Below are 17,870 nucleotides of genomic sequence, written 5' to 3'. Positions count from 1 at the left end.
AGGGCGCCTTCCTGTGTAAGCAGCCTTTTGCTTGTCAGCTGCCTGTCCAGCAAAATCCTTACCTGTATGAGTGGTGAGGACCAGAGGCGCCTGGAAGGCGAGATTCACATGGTCCTCGGGCGACCTTCTCACAAGGCCTGTGGCTGTGGGTGTGGTTTCCCAGCCACGCAGACCAAGGTGCAGGGTCTCGGGCCATTTCCCTGGGATTCAGAGCACCTGGAATAGGATGACTGACGGCAGTGTCCCAGGTGCTCCTCCCTGTAGAGCTTCCCACCCAAGATCTTGTCCCTTAGATGCATTGGAGACAAAGAACCTGTGGATGGAATTATTCAACTTCAATGAAAGAAGATGAATCACCTGAAAAGCAGAAGATTGCTAGTATGAATGTTTCAGCTGTTACATTAAAAGACGTGATTTCTTTCCTTTTTCCATCCGCATGCGTCATTTTTCCTTGATGTGGAGACTCCCTTCAGCTCAGCTCATGCTGGGATGGGACAGGAGCCCTCTAGAGCAGCAGTTCCTACCTGTTTCGGGTTCCTAATCCCACTGAGAATCCCCTGAGAGCTGTGGACCTTCTCCCTAGAAACAGCGCACGTACATCCAGTGACGGAGGTGGTCTCCTGTGGGTCTGGGGCTGCACGGACTCCCGAAGTCCACAGTGCCCCCTAAATTGAGAGCACCCGCCCCGGGTATTCTGGACCAGCAGGCAGGTGGGCACCTGTGAGCCTCTTTCTCACACGGCTGCTGGGCCGGGGCCTCTTAGGCTTTGGGTGAGTGTGGGTTTCGGGCCAGCCCTGCTGGTTCCACGTTGGCTTGTGTTGTCGCAGTGAAGCTTTGACAAGGGGCTGAGAGAAGGGGCTGCCTTTGCCTGGTGGAAACGGCCCTCTTCTCTTGCCAGCAGGCGTTTCACAGCTGTTTGGGCAGACAGGGAGCATTCCCTGAGTGAAATTCTGCGCAGTCCTGGCTGTCTCCCCCTCCCCCATAGCGCTCTTTTCAAATAGGAATCTCCTGAAATACTAAGCCTCTCAGGTCCTCTGTGTGTGACCGGTGGGAGGCCTGGATGCCCAGCCTCACTGCAGGGGTGTTTCCTTTCTCACCGCAGACCTCCCTCCCCCAGCACGCACACAGCGTACCCAGCTCATCGTCTGCTCACTGGAGCTTGGTCAGAGTGGGCAGAAGGAACAGATTCTGGCATCAGATTGGGGGACACTGAGGGCTAGTCTGTGGGCACGGAGGCCGGCAACTTCCTTCCCGAGTTGGAGGGAGAGGAGGCTCGGCTGGTTTCTGGTATCCGTCTCTGGCTCTCACAGGCTTTGAGCAGCATTTCTCAGATGACTGTCTGAGAGGGAAGGGAATGCAGCTTCTGTTCTGGATCAGAGAACTGTGGCAGGTGGGGAGGGGAGTGGAGGGACGTGCCCCGTGTGTGTCCTGCACGAGGGGAGCAGAGATTTGAGTCTACTGTCCCCATGACAGAGGCTAATTAATCAAGCCCTTTATCCTGAAGGTCTTGGTCCATCTAGAAGGGAGTCTTTAAGGAGAGAAGTCCAGTAACCAGGGGGCCACAGCGATGAGTACCCTGCCCTGGGGGACTCCCACCTGAGCCCCACAGAGGACGATCAGGATGTGACGCACTCCCAAACCACTTTAGGTCGTGAAATACCAAGCAGATTGCAAGCAGCTGTGATTACGTGCTTATGCGATTGAGTTTTAGTGGCTGCATGAATGTGCAGGTTTCTTACTTTGCACAGGACTGAAGTCCTTTATTCAGACTGATCAGGGAGGCTTTCTGGAGGAGGTGAGATCCATTAGAAGCACAGGCCTTTGTTTTGAATAAGCCGACTGATTGTCTCAGATTTCCTCTCTGGTCCGTGAAGAAGCATCATAGGTATCTGTGGACCAGTTAGGTGTCATGTGGCTGAAAAATCCTGGCGGGGTGCATTTTAGGGCCCTTACAGTGCTGTCAGTGGGCCATGGTATGGTACACCCTCACAATTGTTTGCCCGTAGGGCACATGCATCCCATTCCAGGCACTTGGGTCTCCAGGTAGGGAATGGGGCAGGTTCCTGGTTCCCCCACCTCCCTCTTTTCCTGGCTAAAACGAGTTTTCTCTTCTCTCTTCTTTTCATCAGTCCATAGTGGCCTTTCTGAAGGATCCAAAAGGGCCCCCACTGTGGGAGGAAGATCCTGGAGCCAAAGATGTTGTCCACATTGACAATGAAAAGGTAATTTTTCTCTATCAGTTCTGATGGGCTCTGGAAGCTTCCCCCCTAACCAGGGTCTCTCAGGAGCGATGCCCAAGGAACTGAGAAGTGGGAGTATTCTGGGACCTCCAAGGGAGGTGGGCCAGGGCCCTGACATTTGGTTCCTCTTCCCAGCTCCGTGACGGAACTAACAGGAGATTACAGGCTGGCTGCCTGAGTGCTTCCCCTGTTCTTACGTAATGTATTTTATTTTATTTTATTTATTTATTTTTTATCATTTATAGTGTATTCTCACATACATTATTTCATTTGATCCTCACAACAGCCCTGTGAGGTAGATAGGGTTATGTGTTACTGTTACGCCTATTTCACAGATGAAGAAACAGAGGTGGCTCAGTGAGGTTGTAATGTATTTTAACATGTTTAGATTTTCCTTATAGGAATATCGTTTAGGTGTTTTCTCCTCATTAGGTTATCTGGTTTAAGGGACTGCCTTTGTGTCTTTCGGTGTTTTTTGTTTGTTTTTGTTTTAAGAATAGTCTGTGGTTTGGTTTGGATTTCCAGAGACTTGGGTCACTGTGTTAGCTTTGAACGAGTTATTTACTTCAGTTTCTGGATTTGGCTGGTGTGGGGGGTTGGGGGTGGAGGGTGGGTCAGATGCACAGTCTCCGTACCACCTGGACCCTCCTCCTTTCGAAGCTGCCCCACCTGACCTGAACGTGCCCCTTTTTCCGTGTGTACTGGTGTTTGTATCATGTGCATGTGTGGGCCGCACCTGCTTGGCTGTGCCTTTACGTTAGGATGGGCAAGAACTTCTTTGTCACATCTCAAAGGGCCTGTGCGGCAAGCAGTGCTTTTTTGTAGATGGAGAATGTTTGTTTTTATCTTGATAACATAAAATGTACCTCTTATCTTCCTCTGCCTCCCCTTTTCTTTTAAAATTATTGACTTGTTGCTTGTTAACTCAGAAGAAAATGATGCCATTTATACTTTCTGTGGGAGAGGTCACGTGATCGTCGTGGGCTAATAACCAAGTGGGCCTTTCCATTGAGGGGTGATCTGAATTAAGGCGACGGGCATCAACATTTCTGGGATAGGAAGTACCAGTGTCGTCAGCTTGAAGATGAAGCTTTTTTAAAAGGCACGTTGGGGAAAAGGAGGAGGGGCAGGTGTACGGAGGTGGCGGCACCTGTGCCTGTACCCAAGAAAAGATAGCCTAAACTGACGGTTTCTCCTGGGTAGATTTTGTGAAAATACGTGTTTTTAGCCTCTCTGGAAAGTGATTGCCTGCCATCTCCCTCCCCCAATATGTTCATGTCCTGAAACTCCTGAAATTGCTCTTCTGTAACTAGAAATATTAAGAGAAATATTTTTTCCACAGCTGCAGGCAATCCTCTTGTTATGGTCTGTGCTGTTTGTTCTCTCATGTAGCAGCATAAGGTGCAGCTGCTATTCTGCCGATAGAATCCCCACGTAAAATAACTCCAGTTCCAAGTTCAAGTTTGAATTGCCAATTTCTGTTTGTAAGCTTAGAGTTCCACACCTAATTTGAAGGTAATTAAGCATCTTTGAATGTAATGTGGTATTGGTTACTGTTCAGCATGTGAAACCAAATTGCTACAGGCTTAGAAAAACGTTTTCTTCTCAGATCTTTTACAGTTTTAGCTCCGGGGATTCCAGATGATTTTCAAAGCATCCTCCACCCCTAGTCAGGGTCAAAGATCTTTGTTACTAATTCTGTCTTAAAATGAGTGCCTTAACCCTCTAGTTATGTAAATAAGAGTAAACATTTTCAGAATTTGTTATACAATGTTTTAAATTCCCACAAAATATTTGTAATTTTTTTATCTAACTGAAAAATTATATGTAATAAATGTTCATTGTTGAAAATTTAGAAAAAAACAGCTTAAGCATAAAAGAAAAAAAAAATCATCCCATCCCTCCGCATGGAGAGAGACCCACTGCCGGTATTTTCTGTAGCCTTCCAGGCTTTCAGTGTAAGGCACACGTAGATAGTGTTTTGGTTTTATATGCTGTTTTGTAGCTTGCCTTTCCCCCTTACTTAATGTAACACGCACATCTTATTGTGACATTAAATATTCCTCTTCATTGTGTTTAATGACGCAGTCATATTCCATTGTGCGGGACGTACCATCATCTATTTGCCTAATGCCTTGTTGCTGCCAGAAAGCTGCATTTTGAAATTTCCTCTTATTTTCCTTATTACTCAAGAGAAAAAACCTCCAATTTTCTTCCATGGAAACTGGTTAGAGGAGCTTATTTTAATCAAAATACACTCTGTCACGGTGCTACTCCGCCGTCCTTGATAGATTTGCTTTCTCCCGAACATCATTGCCTCTGGTTGGAAGAAGAGTCTCCTGCCCTGCTTTACACTCACGCCTCTTCATGAGCACTGCTGTGGCCATTTGTCTTTTCACGTTTATTATATTCATTAACAAGTGATTCTGTGTCGCCCCATGACAAGGCAGGCGCGTGCTGCGGGTTTACAAATACGAACGACCCACGCAGCTTGTGGCCTCGTGGGGGTGGGCGCTTCTCGCCCTCATGCTCCTGTGCGCACCGTGGGCTCCTCGGGCCCTGCGTGGTGCTGTAGGGCGGGGCGGGGAGGAGTCACGGGGTGGGTGGGCCCCGTGTGATGGGACGCGCGGGGCCTGCGTGAGAGCACGCACCCGCTGCAGCAGAGCCGCCCGTAGATCTTCTTGCGTGAGAAGAGGCAGCCTCTGGGACCCCGTCAGCTCCTTGCAGGCTTTTGGTTGTCCAGTGGGAGCTGAAAGGGAGGCCGGTAACCTGTCCCGACGGCTGCATCCCACCAGGTGGCCTTGGGAAAGCCGTCTGTCCCCTCGGGCCCTCAGTGTCCCCGTCTGTAACGTGCGAGGTGGCTAGAATAGACGGTCTCTGCGGGTCCGTCAGCCCCTGACGTGCCAGGACTCTGCACTGCACCCCCAGCCCCACGTCAGACCGTGGGATTTCCGGAGCGCCCGCCGCACTCCTCCCAGCACCCTGGGTCCCCGGGGGTGCCGCCTCTGCCCTGTGTGGTCTGTAACCCGCGGTGTTCTCTGTGCCTCAGGACTTCCGACGGCTGCTGAGGAGGGAAGAGAAGCCTATCCTGATGATGTTTTATGCTTCCTGTGAGTGACTTTCTCCTTTGGGTTCAGGTCAGGTGTTCAGACTCTGGGCGGGGCCGCGGGGGGCGTGAGGGGGACTGGGAACCAGCCCGGGCCTCCACGGAGAGCGCCCAGTGGCGGCGCGGCGCTCCCACCGTCTCCGCCTGCACCTCTTTTGCTCTGTCTTTGCCTTCTGGTAGGGCTCCGCCCCTCCTCTCGGCCACGTCAGAGTTTCTCCCGCGCGCATGCGCTTCCTCTGCCCTCTTCCCCAGCAGCAGCACGGGTCTCCACTCCAGGCACCTCCGCCTTCCCTGCCCTCGGCCGCCTCCGGGCCTGCAGCCCTCTGCTGGCAGCCACGTGCCCGGGGGAGCCGTGCCCCGGCCCTGCTCTCAGTGGCGGCCGCGTGTCCAGCTCCGGCTCCTGTAGTTGCGGAGCTGCCTGGGAGGGCTGAGGGATCAGGACCAGCGAGAAAGGGGCCCCCTGTTGGGGTTCGGTCTCTACATGAGGCAGGAGGTCGTGGAAATAGCAAAGGGATCATTGAGACGACCAGAAGACCTGGGTTCTAGTTCCAGCTGTGCCAGCAGTGAGCTGGGTGACCTTGATCAAGTCCTTCATCATGCTGTGCCTCAGTTTCCATTTCTATAAGGGAAGGAAGGGGTTGGATCAGAGCAGTGACTTTTAAACTTTTTGACTGTGTTTGTCGTATTAAATGCTTTACATTGCAAACCAGTATTGTAAGTATATAAACTATATATGAGTAAGCTGAAAAGTTTCCCTAAAAGCCATACTTACCCTTACTGCGTGCCATCCACTCTATCAGATGCAGGGCACACAATGACAGTTTCTTTTTTATTGTTTTATTTAAACATTAATTGGTTTTTCCTACTACTTCATAACCCTCTAATAAAGGGTCAGCAAATCATGGCCGGTGGGATGGCCGCCTTTTTTGTAAATTAATTTTTGTTGGAACACAGCCACGTCTGTTCATTTGCATGTTGCCTGTGGCCGCCTTCAGGCTGTAACTGTGGGGTCGGTGACAGTGTCCTCTGAAGACTCACTGGTCCCCACCCACAGATTGAAAACCCCGGACTGTAACCCATTGTGCGGCCCTTAGAGCGTATCTCTGTGGACTGCGTGTGCCTTCAGGAAGCCGAAGGCCGGAAGGCCACAGCGGAGAGGGCTGCGTGTGATGGGAGGCGGGTGTGCCCAGGCCGGTCCGGGGCTCCAGGGGGTCTCACAGGCCGAGGCTCAGGCTTCTGCTGACTGTTGAAAGCCTGCCTCCAGTCCCCTTCCTGAGACGCTCTCGGCCAAGGCCCCCCCCCCCCCCCCCCATGACCCGCCTCCCAGGCTGCATGCCCTGCAGGGGCTTCTGGCGGTTCTGCCTGACCCGGCCTGTGGCTTGTCCGCTGGGCCGGCAGCCTCTCCCCAGCCCGTGAGGATCCCCGCCTGGCCTGCCCCCGCCCCTCGCCTCCCTGCCTCAGGGGTGTGCCTGCCCCCGGAAGGAGGCCCTGGAGCCCCACTTCCTGCCAGAGCTGCCTCTGCCCAGGCCGTCTGTTAACATTCACTTGTTGGTTTCACCCCTTTGTGTTTCTCCTTGGAGGGATCTTGTTACCTGCCCAGCTGTGAATTGCTTCAGGAATTAGCCTGCCTGCAAGTCCCTTGAGGACAGGCCTCCTTCGGTTTATCTTAGAACTCTCCAGGTCTCAGTGCATCGGTTACGTGAGACTAAAACAGGGATGTCAGCATACAGCACACGTCACAAGGCGGGATCGTGGTACAGCCGTGCGGGTCTCAGTGTGGTGACGCTCGGGAATCGCAGAGAGAGGTTCACAAGCAGTGTGCACCTGCGTGCGTGTGTCACTCCCCCGCCTCACACGGGCTCCCCAGGCTGCCTGGCAGGGTGACATTCTCCTCATCACAGCACGCCGAGCTGTGGGCACGCGTGTTATCGTCACAGAATACAGGCCGGGACGGAAGACGCTAGGTTCCTTGTAGGTGTCACAGAACAGGCAGTCGCAGGGAGAGAGGGAGAAAGCTCGGAGCTGTTAAGCTTACACTTGTGGGGAAGAAAAAGTTTACACTTGTGAGGGATCAGATTGGCTGGCCTCCTGGGTCCCGGTATCCTGAGACGGTGGTGTCGCTGTTGTTTGTAATGAAGCAAACGTGTACTTCATACAAGTCCAGCCAAGCAGTCATTGCCTCAGAATTCAGCTTATTCCTGGGAAACACCGGTTGCCTAACTGGGAAGTCCTGTAGGACCCTTTGATCCTTTGGTCATGATTGCGATGAGTGAACCTACAGGCAGCGGAAGCCTTTAGTGGTGACAAGAAATCTGGGTCCTGAGGACCTACTGATGATTCAGTAAATGTTTGTTGACTGAATTAATGAGGAAATAAAAGGGCTGGTGCTCTGACTTTTGGGGTTTAAGAGTGATAATTAGTCTTCTCTCTTCCCCTGCCTCCCAGCTGAATCAGTTGAAAGATAAACTCAGATAGGGATCCCAGTACCAGTTCTATTTTTCTTTTTTTTTTTAGTTCATCCTCCTTCCTGGGGAGTGGAGTGACATCCCCATTCCTGGTGGACATGTCTCCCCACTGTGGACTGGGAGGCAGACTCTCAGGCCCTGTGCTGGTAGAGCCTCCGCTGCGGGTACCTGGTTTTGCCCTCCCTCCCAGGTGTTGGCTCTGCCCTCAGCCTGCAGGGCAGGTGCTGTCTCCACCTTACAGATGGGAAGGCAGAGGCTCAGACCGCTTGCATTGCTGGCCCAGGGTCACAGAGGCAGCAGTGGTCAAGGGGAGATGCAGACCTGGATCTCATTCTCCCCAAAACAGAGCTCCTCCCTCTCCCTCTTCCTCTGCCATGTGGCCTCCCATCCCTACTGCACTGCGTGGCATCCACCTGGTGGAGCTTGGGCATCCTGGGGAGCTGGCATTGCTGTCTCTCTTTCCATTCTCCTCTCTGAATCCACACAGTGGGAACAAAGCCCCCTGACAGGTGTCATATTCCTCCCTTCCTGGTGCTTGTGGGGACCGTGCAGTGGTGGCAGCTGCTGGGGAGACGTGCCTCTTGTCCTCTGAGGGCAGATGCTGTGGGATCACGCTGCAGGCTGACCTCGAAGCAGCTCCTGTGTCCCCCTGAGTCTGAGCCTGGACTAATGGTGTGAACTTAAGCCCAGGTGTAACGTGCTGATGTGTGTATGTGTGTCCATCTGTTTGCCAGGCAGGAACGTCAAGGAGGGGGCTGTGGGCATTTTGAGAGTTTCATGTCCAAATATCCTGCATCGCATCTTGTCTGGTCTACTTGGTGCTGGGGAGGTGCAGGTGGTTTCCGGGGAGTTTTGACCTGCTCACGCTTCTCCATTGTCTGTATCTGGCCCAGCGGCTGAGAGCATGTCTCTGATCTGCTTTACGCTGCCCACGGCCTGCCAAGGCATTAGCTAAATGTGGATTAGAGCTTGTCAGTCTGCTGCCACGTGGCCCTGTCCCCACTGCCATGTCGAGATGACATCCAGACTGATGTGGGTTCCAGGCAGCTTTGGTGTCTGTGGCCTTTAGAAGCATCTCAAAGCCTGTTTTGCAGCAGAGCGGCTGTCAGAGAGAGTAACGGCCGTGCGTGTCAGAATTTCTCCTGTCTGAGGAAGCCGGGGCTCGTGTCCTGCGGGGTCAGCGTCTGTCTGTGGCTTGTTCTGGTTGAGGGAAAGGTGTGGGTTTATGTATTTATTTTTGAATCAGTTTTTTTCTTTAATATTTATTTATTTGGTTGTGCTAGGTCTTAATTGCAGCAGGCAGGCTCCTTAGTTGTGGCATGCAGACACTCAGTTGCAGCATGCATGTGGGACATAGTTCCCTGACCAGGGTTCAAACCTGGGCCCCCTGCATCGTGGACATAGAGTCCTAACCACCTTGCCGCCAGGGAAGTCCCAAGGGGTGAGTTTAAATCAGAGTCTCTCTGACATAGTAGTGGGTGTTTGGGGCCTGGCTGTCTTGGCCCTGAGCCCCCCAAATTTGGGGGCTTCGCCACCCAGGAGAGGTGTGTGACCGTAGTGGACCAGAGAGGGTTGAGCCAGAGACATCACAGAGTTCCCCGATGTCAGTGCTGGAAGGGGCCTGAGGCCATCTGCTCCAACCCCCGCTTTTGCCGGGAGGGGCCGCAGCCCAAAGAGGGGACCTGTCGGGGCCATCCAGCAGGTCGAGGACGTGCGCGTCTGATCCTGGCCAGCTCGGCTGCCTCCAGTCACGGCATGAGTATCTTTGTTAATGAAGGAAGAGAGGCACGAAGTCCCCAGAGCCACTGTACGTGTGGCTGCGCTTTTTCCTCCTGATAGCATTTGATCCAGCTTCACCTGCAGCCGCTGGCTGGGCAGCGAGGGAGGCTGTGGCTGTGCATGAAGGGGGTGCTTTCGCGGCACCCACTCGGCTGCCTGAGTCCCTGCTGGACTCACGGTTCGCTCGGAGTGGTGCCGTGCTTCGCCTGCCCCCAGCTGCGTCCCCGGTGCCTGTCAGCGCCACACGTGTTGAGTGACTGCTGGGCCGGGCCCTGTTTCTTGCTCTTGAGTTGGTCAGCTCTTGGGAGGCGGGGGTCTCTGCCTCTGTCCCCCTGTGTTCCCAGAACCTGGCTTCTGGAGGCGGGATAAATGCTCGTTAGTAGAGGTCGACCCGCGGGCAGAGGGGCAGAGCCTGGGGCCCGTTGTAACCGTTTGGTTTTTCTCCCGCCGTGACCAGGGTGCAGCGTGTGCAAGAGGATAATGCCGCATTTCCAGAAGGCCGCGACCCAGCTGCGGGGCCAGTGCGTAAGTGCAGCGCCAGGGGCCGGGCGTCCAGGCGGGGCTGGCTGCCGGCTTCCGTCGGCTCCCTCTCGCCTGGGGGGATGGCGGGGACGGGTGCCGGGAGAGGGGAGAGGGCGAGTTTTGAGATCATGCGTAGGACTTATCCTGTTACTGCTGCCCCTGGCAGAGTGTGGTTCAGAGACCGGTCCTCAGTGGATGCTGAGAACTCCCCAGAATTGCTGGGACCCGGAGAATTTGGCGCCTGTCAAAGGCCAGTGATGAAATAGCCAGGAGACCAGCAAGAAGCACAGGTGGTGTCTCCGAGAGGCCAGGGGCCAACAGCAGACCCTTGGGGTCTAGAGTGACGGGGGCTGGGCTGCAAAGCAGGCCAGGGCTCCCGACGCTGGGGAGCCCGGTGGCAGAGACAGGGGCACGGTGACACCGGCGGTGGGCCCAAAGCACTGGTGGGTCCGTGAAGCAGCCTCATGCCTGGGCTTGCAGGGCTCTCTGGTCCCTGTGGGGCAGGGAGAGTATGGGAACCACAGCAGGGAGAGGCAGTCCAGATGGGGAGCTGGAGACCTGAACACGCAGGTTCTCTGAGGACGCGTGTGCAGGGGGAGCGGGCGGAGACAGGGTTGTCTCGGGGATGCCCACCTTTAGCAGGCAGGAGAGGGCAGGGGAGCCACGAGGAACAGGCCTTCAGAGACGTGGGAGCAGCCAGGGCGGCCAGTGCGGGAGGAGGGGAGGCCAGGGCGGTCAGACCTCCCCCAGAGCTGAGCACCGGTCACCGACAGGCCTGGGCATCCCTTTGTGCCCCTCGCCTCACCGGGCTTGTCTCATCTCTGCCTTAGGTCTGCCCGTTTCTGCACTTACCCTGAGCCACAGAGGTTTTGGGGTTTTGGTTTGGTTAGTTTTGGGTGTTTATTCTTTTTTTTTTTTCTTTTTGGTGGCGATCCTTTTTTCCTTTTTTGGTGGCAACAGAGAAATAACTACTAGCTCCTCTGGGAGCATGGGAAAATCCATATTCCTTTCATGAAAGGTCATCGGGGAGGCGCCATCTCCGTGGGGCGGCCCAGAGCCCCGCTAAGGGCGTCCTGAGATCTGGAAACTGCATCGTCATCTTTATGAATCAAATTAAGTTGGTGATTAGTTCAGAGTCAATTAAAAAGTTTAAGTGGCAGCCCCCGAGCATGGCGACAGCCCTGCTGGCCGGCCCCAGGATTGGGTTGCAAAGAACCAGGTGCTTTCTCTTTTGACCTCATTTCTGGGGAGACACCAAGGTCCTGCTTGTTTCTCACTAATGAATTTTTAGCAACTTGCCTGGAGACGTTTGGCCCTGGGGCACACATACATCACTCTGGGGAAGTTTCACTTCACATTTTGGGGCCTCAGTGGACACCATATTTTAGGATTATTTTGCCTGGAGAAAAGACTTAATTACCCACAGAGTCCTCCCTGCTGCACCCACGTCCACTTAGACAGCCGCTCAGCTCACCCTGCAAACCCTGTGGTGCAGTGGACGGTAAAGCACTCCAGCCCCAATAAGATCACAAATTAGCTGGCCAGCCCTGTCAAAGCAGGTAAGGTCTTGGTGCCAGTCTCGTGCACCTTCTGGAAGATTCTCAGCCAGTGTGCCTCTACCTGCCGAACTCAGCATTCCTCCGGGCCCGCCCCTGCCTTGCCTGGTTGTGTCTGCTCATCTTTGCTTTTGTTCTGGATCACTTTGTCCACCAGCCGATACTAATTGTAATAAGCTTTTCTAACTGAGGTGTGAGCTCTTGAGCGTTTCTTCAGCACAGAGCACAGGCCAGGCTGAGAGGAGGTGCCCAGCACATGCTGATGAATAAATGAGCACGTGGCTGGCCACTCCTGGGTGTGTTTTATTTTAAGCTCTATATTTACATTAAAAGCGATATTCTCCTTTTTTAAAGGAATTCAGAGCGTCAGTTCCTAAGGACAGCAGCAAAGTGGGAAGGATGTTCATGGGACAAGGGCCTTCTTTTCTGGCCCTGGGTTCACACTAAGTTCATTTACAAGGTTAGCCCTGTAGATTACTTGTTAAGGGTACCTGCTTCCAAAAAAGGAAAACAAACAAAACAAACAAGCAAAAGAAACCAAACTAAAAAAACAAACCCGGTGTCCGCTTCTCTTGCTTGGGCCCAGGTCAAGAAATGGAAAAAGGTGACCCTCCCAGTTCCCTAGACAAGGTTATAGAAAAGTCGGTGGGATTGTCTAGGTACCCAGTGAGCCTGGCTGGTTAAGCCCAGCTTTGGCCAGGTGTTGGTTACCTCTGTGTTATGTGAACACATCCATTTCTTTGCTTCTGTGTTTTCTTACTTGGGGTTTGTTTTGTTCTGCTTTCCCTTTAGTTCTTAGGAAAGCACCTTTTGAGAAGCTCTCATCCTTTCCCAGCTCCATAAAGGGGGAACGGTCCTGGCCACCATGGACATCACCTACTTCAGGCCTCTAGAGGCCATGGTGTAGCCACAGCTTCCCAGGAATGGGGCAGCCAGAGGCGTGGATTCTTTTTGTCCTTGCACACAGGGCAGAGGTGGGCTGCTAGTCCCAGAAATTAAAGCTCACGCCCCCGTACTGCTGAAATCCAGCTGGATTAGCACCTCCTGCTTCCTCTTTGTCTCGGTCATCTTTGAGCCCTTTCTGGCTAGCCATGTCTGTGGCAGGGGTTCGAAACCTTCCTCCTCTGCAGAGTTCTCGGGAGGTGTCTAACCTGATGATGTCATTAAGATGGAAGCGAGGCCGGGTCAGGGACGCACAGCCTTTGCCGTTTTCCAAGCTCAGATCTGCCTCTTTTTTTTTTTTTTTTTTTTTTTTGCCGTCACTGATGTCTGGTGAGTCATCGGCCTCTGTCCCACCTGCTCCTGCTAATTCACAGCCTCGGGAGCAGACGCCGCTGCGCCCCGTCTCAGAGCAGACAGACGAGCCCATCCCTGTCTGCCTCCTCTTCCCAGCCCTGCCCGTTAGCGATGTCCACACTGGGTCTCTTGTGAACCTTGGCCATGATGGGCCATCTGGGTGAAAACAGTGAAAGGGGTCGGTCTTGGTGACAGATTTGTGCAGATCAGACGCTGGTGCTGGCTGTTACTGACGAACTGGGAGATCTTGGACAGGTTGCCTTGGAGCCTGTTTCCCCACCCTTAAAGTGGGGGTGATAAAACCTGCCCACCTCACTGGGCTGTTGGAAGAGCAGATGGGCTGGTGCTTGGAGACAGCTCTGTAACCTGCAGACAAGTCACAGATGCAGATGACTGACACCCCCCCCCACACACACACTGCTCTGTGCTTACTCTTCCTTCCGCTCACTGCATGGGGTGCCCCCAAGGTTCTGCTTTCCACCCTCTTTTCTTTCTTACTAACACATCGGAACAGGGGCCTGGCACTGTGCTCTCCTTGTTTCCTATGGACCCTCCCTCAGTGATTTTTATCTACGTCTGTAGCTCGATAAAATGTAGCTCCGTGGCACCTGAGTCTCTAAGCTGCAGTACCACATGTCACACTGCTTGCTTGACATCTTGGTCCGGATTTTTCTCTCTGGGTCCCAGATGCAGGATGTCTAAAATAAAATCCAGTGTCTTTCCATCTGGCAGACGTCCAGTGTTCTTTCACGACTCTGCCCAAGCACCGCCGGCTCCCCTGCCAGCGAGCCAGGCTGTTGTCATCCATCTCTCCCCCTCACACCCTCCATCCTCTCCCTACCCACCAGGCTGGGTCAGACCCCGGTTAGCTCATACAGGGTAGTTGCCAAAGATTGCTGACTTGTCTCCCTGACGCATGACTTTCCCTTTATAACCCCCGATAGCCCTCTGGCCCCTCCTGCATAAAGTCCTGGTTTTTTAGGCATTAAAGCCCGGTCCACAGGGACCTCAGTGAACTTGTGCAGCCTTTTCTCACTAGTCCCGTCTGTGCATCCTGCAGTTACACCAACGTGGTCCCTGGTTTTGGAGCCACATCTTGCTTTATCTTGTCTCCACCTTCTCTTCCTGGAATGTCTGTGGAAACCTCACCCTCCTTGACCACGAGCTCACACGCTCCTGCTCTGTGGCATTTCCGTGATCGTTCGCATCACGACATGGGCTGGCCACGAGGAAGATCGTGTTATGCCAGCTGACCGACCCCGAGCACACGTGGCTTGGTGTCAGGCACTGCGGCCCTAGCTTCTCCTTAGGTTGAGATCAGTTTTACCTCCTTTGGATTCACAGACTCATCTAAAAGGGCTTGTAAGTAGTTCAAAAAATAGTTATCTTATTAACTAACAAATGACCCCAAAGTAGTCAAAAGTGCTACAGAAACTCAGAGAATTGAGAGTTCATCACAAGCAAAGGTGATTTAGAAAGGCCACCCTGGGGGGGTGGGGGGTGGGATTTGATTTGCCTTAAAAGGTGGATGAGTCTTTGGTGGTAGCTGAGAGAGGGGGAGTGGACATCCTGAGCAAAGGGGCTAGAAGATTCCAGGTCAGGGCCAGGAGAACACGGCCTGGGTTCTGGGAACGTGAGCAGGTTTGCAGAGCTTCTCCATGCTGTTAGTGAAGACAGCTAACCGATTTTTGAGCGTGGTAGGTACTTTACTTGCACCGCCTCATTTAGTCCTCACAGCAACCAGAGGAGGGGCTGCAGGTGAGGAAACCGAGACACAGAGGCAACTGTGACTTGTCAAGCAAAACGTCTACTGCGAGGGAGTAGGATTTAGACCCAGCATCCTAACCCCTGAGCGCAGGCCCCTAGCCACTGTGGCATATTCCCATCTGCAAGGGGCCCCAGACGGCAAACAGTGCAACCTCCTCCCTGTGCAGAATTCTCAGACTGTCTCATTCCTGGGAGAATAAAAAATCTAGATCCTAGCAGGTGTACAATTAAGGGTTTTGTAGGAAAGAAGAATTTAAAAATGAGATAGGGACCATATGTTCTTTGACGGTGGAGTTAGACTTTAGCCTGCATTCAGCGGAATTGAAAGGTTTTGCGCAGGGAAGTGATGTAGTGAAAGAGGAGGATGTGGAAGATTAATCTTGTGGTGAATGTGCACTGACACTGGGGAGATCAATTAGGCATAAAAAAAGAACTTTAAAGTAGACAATTATTCCTGGAACAGGCTGCTGAATCAGTCTGGGGAAATGAGCAGAAGGGCTTTTAGAGGGTTCCAGGGCTCCTAGTAAGCTCTGTCTCAGGCTTATTTTCTCTGTATTCCCTGTAGCAGCCCAAAATGGGGTGGGAGAAAAAAAATCAGATTTAGCAAGCATTTATTTTGTGTCTCCTGTATGCCAGGCACTGTGCTAGGTACTTAAAACAGTTGACAGGACATGTTTAGATGCCTCTAGGGATGGAGCTGCCAGAGGCACAGGTGGCTCCCATCACCCAGGATTTGGTAGGAAATGAAGAGTTTGAGCACCAGTTTTGTGCTAAAACCTCCTACCTGGGTCATCTCATTCAGTTCTCATAAGAGCCCTGTGAGAGTTTCCTCACCCACATCTTCCCAACAAGGAACCTCAGGGAGGGTGAGTGACTTGCCCAAGGTCACGCCACTGCCAAGTGGAAGCAGTCTTCTGAATCAAGTTCATTGTCCACTGAGACTGCTCTTTCCCGTTTTGTCTCCCTGTGCCTCCTTACGAATTGTTCAGCAAAATTCCGCTTCCTGGTTTCTTCTCTCTGCTTCTGTAACTGCTGCTGGCTTTTCTGAACTTCCTCTCCCTGCCGCTCTATGCCACCCAGCATTGTGGAACAGCCTTCTTGCATCTGGCCAGACCGTGTTCTCTTATGACAACAAAGTCCTCTTTCTGGGCACCTGATCCTGCCCTACAGAAAAAAGTTCCTGCTTCAGGAAAGGAATTCTAGGGGACTCATTCCATGTTTTTCTTAGTACATAGTCTTGTCATCAGTAACACAGCTACTAAAGTCCTCCTTTTCCATTCAGGGGTGTTGGATATGTGAACCCCTGCAACCAGAACATGTTCAGACTTGAAAGATGATGGTCACCCACAGGCGGCCTAAGAGGGTCTGGAGGGAGGTGCGTTAGGCAGGCAGGTCGTCTGGAGAACCACACAGCCTCCTTGGCGACATCTGAGCTGTGAGATCTGAGAATGTCCCACATGAAGCCGGGGTAGACAGACTGAGGTATCCAGGAGGATGTCCAAGGATGCCTTGGCGTGGTAGAGTGGCTGAGTGGTGATTCTGTAACTCGGGAGAAGAGGACACCCTTAGTTGACATGGGTAGAGAAAAGGCATCGTATGTACTTGGGAGGCAGTGGCCCCACTCTGGGACCTGGGTGGACTTGGTAACAAGGCCAAGGTGCTTCTTCAACCCTTGGAAGTTTGTTTTGTTCTGGGATAGTTTTTCCTGCAGGACAGGCAGGAGGGAATGGCTGTGTGGGGCGGAGCCCTTGGGCCCAGATGCCTTCCTCTTCCAGAACGTTTGGCCACCACTCCTGCCTGATGTACCTTGCCTTGCTCCCTGCTGCGCTGGACTGCGCGTCAGTCTGTGAGCCTTCATCCCGATGGTCTGTTTCTGGTGGGACAGCTGGGCAGGCAGCGCGTGGACAAGGGGAGGGTGTCTGTGGGCGGAGAGCGGACAGGTCTGTTCTCCCTCTGCTCCTAGGTGCTGGCCGGGATGAATGTCCACTCCTCGGAATTTGAAAACATCAAGGAGGAGTACAGCGTGCGAGGCTACCCCACCATCTGCTACTTCGAGTAAGTCCCCCGCTTCCCCGCGGACGCTCGCTCCCCGCTGTGACGGCATTTGCCCCCCTGGCTGAGCCCACCGTGTCTCCCCACGTTTCACAGGAAAGGACGGTTTCTGTTCCAGTACGACAGCTACGGGTCCACAGCCGAGGACATTGTGGAGTGGCTGAAGAAGTAAGTCAGTGTTTGCCCTGGGGGGATGCCCAGAGGGAGGTGCATCTGCTGGGCCCCGGGGTGTCCCTGGTCGCAGGGCTCCAGCTGGTGGTTAGGAAGAGACTGAGGAAGGAAGGGACCGTGGTGCTGCCCGCACAGCTGTTTGTGGGCTGCGTCCAGGTGAGGGTGGGGATCTGTGAGTGCAGGATGGGGGAGCTGGGAGGACTTCGTGTGACTGGCTGTGAAAACTGCACTTCAGATAGGATCTTCCCCCCTTACTGTCTACCTGACGGATAGAAGTATTTCTCACCCAGGATGGCAGGTTTGAGAGCGGTTCCGCTGCAGGTCTCTCTGAGAATAGAGTTGTCAGTCGAACGCTTATTTCAGACATAACACTTTGTATTAGGTGCTGTGAAGCTAAGAGGTATCCGGATGCCTTAGTTTTGCAGACTGCTTCGCCGTTCACCATACTTCCTCACGGGGCTGCTTTGTAGCAAACTGTGATCCTGTTTGTAATGTGATTAGATCCTTATAACCCAAACCACCCCTGTACCTGGAGTCCCCCGCCCCCCATGCCAGGCGTGTGACTTCTGCGTGATGCTGAGACCCTGACTGGTGTGTTGGATGGGGCGTCTGTCTCCCCAGCACCTTCTCCGTGGCCAGGGCTCTCCTGAAAGCCCCCAGAGCCCTCCCCTGCTCTGGGCCCTGCCTGTCACCAGCCTGGCACTTGCCCGTCACTGCCAGTGTGTAGTTATTTGTGCCCAGTCCTTGGAATACTAACGGCATTTTGGAGCATTCTGGGGGCTCTCCTTTGTGGCTGACCCTGTTCGAAGCACTTTATGTGGGTTCTTATGCAATCCTCAGACCAGCCCTGTGGGAAGATATCGTTACTGCCCTTATTTAATGAATGAAGCACCCAAGCAGACTGATGCAGTAGCTG

The 17,870-nt window shown here is 53.3% G+C and overlaps 1 protein-coding gene across 1 annotated transcript in view; it reads left to right on the top strand.

Moving 5' to 3' along the window:
* The window catches only part of PDIA5 (protein disulfide isomerase family A member 5), a 90,252-nt gene that overhangs the window by 36,911 nt on the left and 35,471 nt on the right, over nucleotides 1-17,870 (top strand). Inside the window, exons 6-10 of the mRNA XM_057696984.1 lie at nucleotides 2,130-2,222; nucleotides 5,290-5,350; nucleotides 10,048-10,115; nucleotides 16,695-16,786; nucleotides 16,880-16,951. Coding sequence (XP_057552967.1) covers nucleotides 2,130-2,222; nucleotides 5,290-5,350; nucleotides 10,048-10,115; nucleotides 16,695-16,786; nucleotides 16,880-16,951 — 386 coding nt within the window. The remainder of the gene's footprint in view (nucleotides 1-2,129; nucleotides 2,223-5,289; nucleotides 5,351-10,047; nucleotides 10,116-16,694; nucleotides 16,787-16,879; nucleotides 16,952-17,870) is intronic.

This window comes from Hippopotamus amphibius, chromosome 10 (assembly GCF_030028045.1).
Source record: "Hippopotamus amphibius kiboko isolate mHipAmp2 chromosome 10, mHipAmp2.hap2, whole genome shotgun sequence".
Lineage (NCBI taxonomy): Eukaryota > Metazoa > Chordata > Mammalia > Artiodactyla > Hippopotamidae > Hippopotamus > Hippopotamus amphibius.
The sequence above is the reverse complement of the archived record's forward strand: the minus strand, read 5'-3'. Positions and strand labels throughout refer to the sequence as shown.